The following is a 10,270-nucleotide window of genomic DNA, read 5'->3' on the forward strand; positions in this document are numbered from 1 at the left end:
CACACACACACACACACACACACACACACACACACACACACTGGAATATTATTCAGCCATTAATTAGAAGGAAATTTCACCATTTATGACAATATGAATGGACTTTGAGGGTGTTAGTTGAAATAAGAAAGACATACACCACACCATCTTACTCATGTATGGATCTATAAAAATGAAAAACAAACCAAGCACATCAATATAAGAATAGTTTGGTGGTTGCCAGAGGCAGGGGGTGAGTGAAATGGGTGAAGCACTTCAAAAGGTATAAACTTCCAGCTATAAAATAAGTAGCACGGGGATATAATGCATGGCGTAAGGACTACAGGATTGCGCATTTGAAGATTGCTAAGAGCAGCTATTACGAGTTCTCATCACAAGAAAAAAAATCTTTAACTATGGTGACAAATGTGAATAGATTTGTGGTTGGTGATCATTTCACACTATATAGAAGTATTGAATCATTATGCTTACACCTGACACAAAGGTAACGTATGTCGATTATACGTCAGTACAAAAAAAGGACTATTGTTGTACACAACAATCGGGATCAATTTTTAGAGACTCACACTAAGTGAAGAAAATACACAACACAAAAGCTTACATGAGTTCACTTAGGTAACATTTTTGAAACAATTAAATTATAGACATGGAGAACAGAATGGAGGGTGCCTGGGGCTGAGGTGGGGATGGGAGTGTGGGAGAGGTGGGTGCGGCTCTCCCAGGACTGGGTGAAGGGGTCCTGGGGGTGGGAAACACTTCTTCCTGGACTGCATGGCATCATTGTCCAGTTGTGATATTGTACTGCAGTTCTGCAAGATGTACCATTGGAGAAACTGAGCAAAAGTCCACAGAATCTCTTTATAGTTCTGCATGCAAATTATAATTATCCGAAAAGAAGATGTTTAACTAAAATCAAGAAAGTAGTTTCTACTCAGATGCCCTTTGTTACTTTGGTTGCGTGTGTACGTGCATTTTTTAAACTTGCAGCTGTGGTGTAAATACTTGTGATTTCAAACTACCAACATACCATCCCTAAACATGGAATTGGGGACACTGCACAGTCTGCTTTCACAAACCAGTGCAGATCAACAAAACTTTTTGCCCTGGCAGTTTAGCAGAGTTAGAAATGCTAGTCAGAGCCTGCTTGGAGAGGTGCAGGCGAACCTTTCGCTTGATCAATGGAAGTGTGCACTGAAATGTTATTTTTCAGAGATCATGGTTAGACTTTGGGACCCCAAATTCAATTTTATAGATATACAGGGACAAGTGCAAAAAGATGGAGGGGGAGCCCTGTCCACTACAGTATTATTCAGTGGCCACTACAGTATTATTCATGAACAGGGGACCAGTTAGGCCTGCACAGTTGGACTGAACAGAGGACCCCAAGGAGGGAGGGGAGGGGGGAGCCCAGAGAGAACCAAAAGGCAGTGCGACTTGACTCTGTGGAGGGGAAGTAAAGGGGAAGCTGCTTTCTTTTGCCAACAATACTTACATCCCTACCCTAGCCCTGCCCTACCCCACAGGGATTCAGATCTTCCAACTGGAGGAAGAGGCAAAGGAGAGGAAGAAAGGAGACAGTCCGCAGCATGCTGAGCCCTGAACCCTCCTGTCCTTAGGGCATAGAGCCAGATCCCCAGGCCTTGGGAAGTTCCCGCTTGCCTCACAGACCCCAGGCCCCAGCCCTCAGCCCCCAGGGGTCTCTCTCTGCTGCTTTCCCTTCAGGTGAGTGACAACTGTCTCACCGGGTCACTCCTAGGGGAGACAAGCAGGGGTTTCCTCTTCCCAGTGTTTTGTTTTCTTTTGCCTTGTTTTGTTTTATGCCTATGGACTCACCCCCAAGTATTAGAAGCAGCTTTGTAATTCCAAAAACAAGTCAAAAATCCAAAAGAATACTTGATGCTTTCATGCTATGTCTGTGTTGTGGAATTCTAGGAAATCATTACAACAAAGAAGGGAGACCCGGCTTGCTGGCCTGAAGGACCCCGCAGGAGTTTGAGTGTCAAAGGCAGGCTGTGAGGCTCTATGCACCACATGATTCCATTAAAAACAATAAGCAACTCTTGCAGCATGTGGATAAGAACAGTCTGGAAAGAGACAGCAAAACATAAATTTTCTTTTGGTAGGTGAAAGAACTTTTCCTCTACTCCTATTTTATTAAAAGATTTTTCTATCCTTTTCATTGTATATCCTCTCTTCTTTAACTTGACAAATTACACTGATAAATTTCCTAATAGTGAGTTAACCTTGAAGTCTTGAGATAAACACTTCTTGGTCTTGAGACATTATTTTAATACATTTTTGGGTTAAATATGGCAATACTTGCTGTATTTGAAACAATTTATATACCTAGTATCATTTCCTTCCTCTCTTCCTTCCTCCACCATCTCATACCTCCTCCATAAATTCAGAAGTCATACTTTGGTTATTAGTGTCTGTTAGTTTTTATAAGTATTTTACTTGGTCAAATCATCTGCTATGTAAATGTCCAATATTGTTGGAGCATTTTGACACATACGACATGATTCCCTGAAAATCCTTCCATTTTGCTGTAAATGGCAACATTTCATCTTTCCTTATGGCTGAATACTCCATGGTGTGAATGTCCACATCTTCTAATCCATTCCTGTATCAATGGACACTTAGCTTTCATATTATTTTAGATAACGCTGTAATAAAGATTTAGAGCATATCATTTTTTTTTTAGTTGATGATTTCATGTTCTTCAAATAGATACCCAGTCATAGGATTGCTGGGTATCTGTTTCCATTTCCATTTTTCTTTTTTTAAAGGTAAATCCAGAACAGTTTCCATAATGACTACTCCAGTTTAAATTCCCATCAACATTGTAATAGAATTCTCCTTCAACCACATCCTCACAAGCACTTACTGCTGGTGTCTTTTTCTTTTTTTTAATAATACAATAGTTTATTTTTACATCATTTTGTGCATTTTCCCAACTCAGTTGTACTCCCCGCGGGCTTCCCATCACTAAATCACCCATGTGCCATCACCATTGTCCAGTGCATTTCCCTCCCCACACTGTTTTTGATCCCATTCCCCACTCCACCGCCATAAAATGTTTCTGATACATAGCTGTTCATTATTAATATTATTTTCTTTCCTGGTCCATTATACTCCTACTGCTGATGTCTTTTTAATGCGGGCCATTCTCACATGCATGAGATATTTCATTTGACCTGCATCTTCCTTATTAAAAGTGATGATGAATATTTCCATTGGATTTCTGGATATCCTCTTTGGTGAATTGTCTGCTCAAACTTGCTACCTACTTATTATAAATTGTGTTTTTTGGTATTTTCTATTGTTTAATTGGATAACTTTTGTATATATTGATCTTAAGTTGAATGTTAACTTTTGTCAGTTATTATTTTCTCCCATTGTGTAGAATGTCTTTTTTAATCTATTTATATTTTCTTTTGCTGTGAAAACTTTCGTCTACTCTCCCTGCCTCTGTGGCTTTTGTCCAGAGGTGAAAATTTTGACTTTAATCTGCCCTACTCACTCAACAATGCACATGGACAATGACGCTTGAACAAACTTTTAGCAGAAATTATTTTATAATTACCCTTCTCTTCTCCAAAGACTGTCTGATAAAAATAGGAGGGACTGGGGAAAATTCAAATATCTGCAGCCGCATAGGGTTCACTGACTTAGGAATTGTGTGGAGGTTGAACATGAAATCAGAATCAGAAGCAAAAGCATCACTTGGTGACAGTAAAAGTGTAAAGATTTACAGCAGCAATTATTATTGTAAAAAATGAAGTTGTTTCAAAAGGAAAACGTAAATGAGTTACATTACATTCCTACTAAGTAATACAATATAGCTATGAAGAAAAGTAACATGGAGCAATACTGTTAGGCCAAAAAAGCCACTAGGGCCTCCCTGCTGGAGCTGCGTGTTGGAGTGCGGCACTACACAGCTAAGCCTAGCCAGGCGGCTTCAAAGAGACTTTGAGCCCCGCCCGGGGGAGGTGACCCACATGGCGCCAAAGACCTCTCCTGCACCTCAAAGCATCAAAGACCTCTCCTGCACGTCTGCTGCTCCCCTCAGCAGTGTACTTGGTCAGCCGTCCTGTCCTGCTCTGTGTCTGGTGAATCCTCTCACCACACCTGCACCTCTGGCTGTACCCCATTTCTGTATGCATAAATAAATAAATAATATTTTTTTAAAAAAAAAGAGCCACTACTGAGAAATGTTTATAAAATGTATTTTGTAAAAATGAAAACTCTTCCAAATTTCTATAAATATGCGTACAGAGAAAACTGTAGTAAGAGGTCCACCAAATTGGCAGGTTTTTTTTTTTTTAAGATTTATTTATTTATTCATACAGAACTGGGGTACAGGCCAGAGATGGGATGGGTGAGAGGATTCACCAGAGATAGAGTGGGAAGCAGAACAGGCAGATGGATGAAGTACACTGCTGAGGGGAACAGCGGGCGGGTCAGGAGAGGTCTGCCTCGCCATGTGGACTCCTCCGGGGTAGGCGGGAATCGAACTCATGCGGAAGTGGCTTAGGCTTCGTAGTGCAGTGCTTTAACCCGCTGCGCCACCAGGGAGGGCCCGGCAGGTTTTTTTAATCTCACTGAATTCACTCATAAAAACGCAAGATTACACAGCAAAACCAAAATCCTGTCAGCAGCATTTCCAACAATCACAAATTAAGTGATAAAGTATCTCCCATGACCCCAAAAACAAATGGGTGAGGACAGACCACCAACAGCTAAGAGGTCTGTGGGGTGTCAGCAGCATTTGTGTGGTAGAGAGCAGAAGCATCTGACATGCCTACACCAACAGGGAGTCGCTGGGAACACAACAGGTTAATCTGAAAATAGTAATTCATATAGAGAAGGTCTTTTCCAATTCAGTACGGTAAGTCCTCACTTAACACTATCGTTTAGTCCGACTTTAAGATAAATGACATGTAATGGAACAAAATTGACCATAAATAAGGGTTAAATAACCCTTGGTTTTGGTCACAAAAACATCTCTAACCTTATAAATAAAGCCCAAAGTTGCTGCTAATATTAAAAAATCATTCCTATCATTCATTTGGAAAATCCACCCCAGTTCAGGGTGATGGGTGGCCAGATGCTATCCTGGCAGCTGAGGGAACAAAGCATGTGCCAACCTTGGACAGGAGAACCTTCCATTTCATGGCACCTTCAGACACACCCCTACCCCCTCCCCCACTCACTGGGACATGGAGATAAGTCAGGGAACCTCACCTGCACATCTTTGGGATGTAGGAGCAAGCCAGAGTCCCTACAGAAAATCTATGCAGTGTGGGGGATGTGCAAACTGCATACAGATACAGGAATCCAATATTTTTCTCATCAACTTTATAACAAAACACAGTTTAAGAAACTGTGGTATTTACCAGAGACATTTTGTGGGGGTGGAGTGGGGAATGGGATCAAAAAGGGGGGGGAGGGAGGAGAGTGCATGAGACTATGGTGATGACACATGGGTGACTTGGTGATGGGGGAAACCCACGGGGATACAATTGAGATGAAAAAAAAAAGTGTACAAAATGATGTAAAAATAAACTATTATATTATTTAAAAAAGAATTAAAAATTAGCTACACTGCTAAAAAAAAAAGAAAGAAAGAAAGAAAAAGAAACAGTGGTATCTAAAGACCTGCTGTAGCTGACAAAGGAAAGACGTCAGAAGTAAGACCTAAAAGGGCTGCAGAAGTGTAGACCCCAGGATCTCTTGAACTGAGTCCCAAGGCTCTCTTCTAGGACAGTTCCACACTGAGGAGAAACTGCTTGAAGTAGGATAACAATGTACCAGGGCTGAAGCGATAGAGCCAAAGCTAGAGGCTATGTGGATAAAAACGGAGAAGGGGAACCGCCTAGGAAATCAGAGTTATGGTATGTTCATTCATTCTCTCTCTCTTCCCCTCTTCCTCCCCTTCTTTCCCCACCTTGAAACATTACACAAAAACAGCAGAGGGAGCTAAAGTTTAGAAAAGGATGTCTTTTCGAAACCAAGGAAAGCATTTTCCAGAAGAAATGAAGATGGAAGGGTGGGGGTGGGGGGAGCAAAGTGGCAAAGGGACCCAATGGACTGTGGTGGAGGATTAATGGGGTTTGGGTGTGTTTCCGGTGTAATAATATGCATTTGAAGAGAGGTGAACCTGTATCCCTAAAGCAAAGTGTTGTAAAAATAACTGAATTTTCTTAAAGGAAAATGATTGGGGGGTACCAATAATAGGAAGAAGAGGGGGGAAATTTTTTGAGAACGAAATGTTTCCCATCACAGTGGTCTCTAAAGCACATTCTCCACCTATGCAACATGCTAGTTGGTATCTTGGCGTAACTGTTACTTCTTGGCATGAACAGCACACAGGTTGGTGTCTTCAAAAAGGCCAACCAGGTAGGCCTCCCTTGCAAAGCACCCACAGCTGCGCTCTGAAAGGGCCGATCTGTTTTGAAGGCCTGAGCAATCTCAGGGAAGGGAAGTTTGCTAATCAGAAGTTCAGTTGACTTCTGACAAACATCTGATTTCACCGAGTGTCGCTGTGCCAGGCCTGGGACGATGTGGTTTCTTCGCCGTCCAGTAGAGGGCGTACGCTCTCCACGGCTTTCTAGCCAGTCGCTTCCTCCATGCTTCGTTGACCGCGGGTCCACTCGCGGGCAGTCGGCTGTGCACAAGCCACGGTGCTACACGAGACCTTACGTACCCCCCGTTTTTCGTGTGGAGCTCGGCTAGCCAAAGGCGCCCTTGGCGTTAAAGAGCAACGGCGGCGGCAACTGCGAACGCCAAGCCGTGGTTTTTATCAATGAGGTCGGATAACACCTGCCATGTAGGGCTGCTGTGAGAAGCAGGCCGGGTTTATTGTTAGTTTCGGTAATTTTTGATAATGACACAAACGGACTCGAAAATTCCCACCTCCTTGCTCTGGGTCAGTCTTGAAATGCCGCCTTCTCCCCAACATCCCCTTCCGCCCCGCTCTCCCCTTTCTCCATCTTTGAATCTGTGCGTCAGAACCCGCTGACGCAATCCAGATTGCTGAGACGTGAATTCTGGTGCCTGGGTCTGGGTCCGGGATGACGTTACACCGGCTATGACCTTACCTACATGGCTGCTGGAAGTGGCTCGCAGGAAGAAGGAAGGTGCGGCGCGCGGGATCACTTCCGCTTCCGCTGGCGCAAGCGCTTTCGCTTCTGCGGCTACCGTGACTAAGATGGAACCGATTTTGGAGCCGCGGTTCGGACACTGGGCTGGGGGTCCCGCCCCAGGGCAGTTTTACCGTATTCCGCCCACGCCCGGCCCCTTCGCCGACCCGGCGTCTGCGCTCTACGGGGGCCCGATCACGCACACGCAGTAAGCTCTCGGCGCCAGCATGGTGCGGGACCCAGGCCCGGCGCTGCCCGCCGGTTCTCATAGCCGGGAGGGCGCGGCGGGGAGCGGGGCGCGCGGGCGGCGTGGTTGCGCTTGGCACATCTGGAGCATGCCAAGTCGTTGATAGGAGCCTCTGAAAACCACAAGAGCCACCCTGGGCGGGAAGAGGGCTCTGGCGCTTCTCCGCGTTGCTCCACGCCAGACCCCTCTCTCTCCTTCCAGGAACCCCATGGTGACCGGGACCTCGGTCATTGGTATTAAGTTTGAGGGCGGAGTGGTGATAGCAGCAGACATGCTGGGCTCGTACGGCTCGTTGGCTCGTTTCCGCAACATCTCCCGCATCATGCGAGTCAACAACAGCACCATGCTAGGTGCTTCCGGAGACTACGCTGATTTCCAGTATTTGAAGCAAGTTCTCGGCCAGATGGTGTAAGTCACCGAGAGGGTACGGAGTAGTAAACCCAAGTGTGTTTCCTTGGTTTTCCTTTTTTTTTTTTTTTTTCATCTCCTTTGAAGTGGGGGAGGAATTTGAGGCTGCAGTAGGGGGGCAGGGAGAGGGAATGGAAGATGTGGTGGAGTCGTTTAGGGTGTTAGGACGTGTAAAATGAGAAAGCTTGTGATGACTTCTTTTCTGGGTGGATAGAAATCCCGACTTGCATTTTCATTCACACATCGATTACTAGGATTGATGAGGAGCTTTTGGGAGATGGACACAGCTATAGTCCTAAAGCCATTCATTCGTGGCTGACTAGAGCCATGTACAGCCGGCGCTCCAAGATGAACCCCCTGTGGAACACCATGGTCATCGGAGGCTATGCTGATGGAGAGAGGTTGGTTGGAATACAAGTTAACTTGCTACTTTGACCACCCACACCTCTCAGATGCCATGGTCCCGTCCTTCGGCTAACAGAGAAACGTAAGATGAAATGATTTCTTTTATTGATATTTTGTCCTTTTAGCTTCCTCGGTTATGTGGACATGCTTGGTGTAGCCTATGAAGCTCCTTCCTTGGCCACTGGTTTTGGTGCATACTTGGCTCAGGTAAGTAATTGAAAGGTGGGAAAGGTTCTGGCAAAAGTCAATGAGGGGTAATGGTTGTCTGCTTGTTCTTCCCTTGAAATTCTGGCATGAAATTAATATCCCAACTTCTGGGAAGATTGTAACCCAGAGGCTGTTATTGTCAAATTCACATTCCATTGACAAGGTGGTATACCTTGAAGTCAGTAAGACTTGTGCAGAGAGGACATCTTAGAACTTAGCTTTCAAGTGGGTCATAACACAGGTAAGTAGAGTTCCTTCTAAGTGGCAACAGATGAAATATCTTTTTTATTCATTCATGTGTTTACAGTGAGACAAATGGTTTTGCTCTTGCCTGATTTTCTCTCATGTCTGTCCTGTTCCCCACTTCTCCACCTCATCCTTTCAATCTCCCTAGCCCCTGCTGAGAGAAGTTCTGGAGAAGCAGCCAGTGCTGAGCCAGACTGAGGCCCGGGAGCTAGTGGAACGTTGCATGCGGGTGCTGTACTACAGAGATGCCCGTTCTTATAACCGGGTGAGGAGGGGGGTGAATAATGGGAATCTTAACTGGTAGATTCTGGAAACCTGGGGTCTCTGGGCCTGATTTGAAGAATAGGTGGACCCATCTGTCTCCTTTTCTCAGAATAGTGTCCCCTTGACCTACTCTAAGGATTTCCTTATGCAATTCTTTCAGTTTCAAATTGCCACTGTAACCGAAAAAGGTGTTGAAATAGAGGGACCGCTGTCTGCAGAGACCAACTGGAATATTGCCCACATGATCAGGTTATTGAAATTCACACTAAAGTTTTAAAAATTACATTTAAGAATTGGGAGGCCCGCTTGCTGACGGGCATCAAACGGTTTTTTCTGGAGGTTTGAGTTTCAAAAGCTCTGGGTAGAGGTGGTTTGGGCTGAGGTGGTTTGGGCTGGAGGGTAGTTGCTGTTAGAAATTGATTTCTCTCCCTGCATCTTCATGATTTTATTATGTACTCTTCCTTTCTAGTGGCTTTGAGTGAAATACAGATGCATTCTCCAGAACTGAAGTTTTACCCTTCTGCTACTTTTGAATGTTGATGGTTCAGAGGTAGACTTAACTTTTGTAAAATAAACTCTTTGAAATACTTGCTGAGTAGTGTATTACATCTGATTAGGTCACATCAAAAGGACAGTACGAAGTACTACCACATACCATCTCCCTCCCCAGCCACAGAACCTTGAAGCACTTGGTTCATTAGACAAATGTAGACTCCTCTGCAGACTACTACAGAAAACCCAAAACTGTCTTCATTAGGACCTGTACTAAAGGTAGGCTTAATCCCTGTGTGGTAATATAACTGGCTTTGTGTGTTAACTTTTTTCCAACATTTCCATCCATGTGCTAGATTCTAAAATACAAAAGTTTTGGTTAACATTGACTATAAATGTGATTACTAGTTAAAACATGATTTCAGAGAGAAATGTAGCATGTAATGGATCTACTCTTTATTAGGTTACTCCCAAACTCTGAACTATCAATCCCTCATCTACACCTCACTCCCTTCATAAAAGGAATACTGTGATTTCAACATTTAATCTAAATGTTCACTACCTAAATCTACTAATTTTAGCACTATCAGGAAACTTCTTACAAGAACTGTGTTTATTAAAAACCCTAAGTTGGGCCCTCCCTGGTGGCACAGCTGGTTAAAGCACAGCACTGAGAAACTAAAGCCACTTCCGCATGAGTTCGATTCCCGCCGGCCCCGGAGGTGACCACATGGCGCGGCAGACCACTCCTGACCCGCCCGCTGCTCCCCTCAGCAGTGTACTTCGTCCATCTGCCTGTTCTGCTCCCCACTCTGTCTCTGGTGAAGTCTCTCGCCGCCCCTGAGCCTCTGGCCTG

General features: G+C 44.5%; 1 protein-coding gene across 1 annotated transcript; it reads left to right on the forward strand.

Moving 5' to 3' along the window:
* Positions 1–7,179: 7,179 nt before the first annotated feature.
* PSMB4 (proteasome (prosome, macropain) subunit, beta type, 4) lies at positions 7,180–9,512 on the forward strand. Its single transcript, XM_004693683.2, has 7 exons — positions 7,180–7,353; positions 7,594–7,800; positions 8,055–8,201; positions 8,331–8,412; positions 8,807–8,923; positions 9,083–9,171; positions 9,392–9,512. Exons 1-7 carry the CDS (start codon positions 7,214–7,216, stop codon positions 9,402–9,404), a joined length of 795 nt encoding a protein of 264 aa, XP_004693740.1. The 5' UTR covers positions 7,180–7,213; the 3' UTR covers positions 9,405–9,512.
* Positions 9,513–10,270: the final 758 nt, after the last annotated feature.

This window comes from Condylura cristata, unplaced genomic scaffold (genome assembly GCF_000260355.1).
Source record: "Condylura cristata isolate star-nosed mole 26May11 unplaced genomic scaffold, ConCri1.0 scaffold00040, whole genome shotgun sequence".
NCBI lineage: Eukaryota > Metazoa > Chordata > Mammalia > Eulipotyphla > Talpidae > Condylura > Condylura cristata.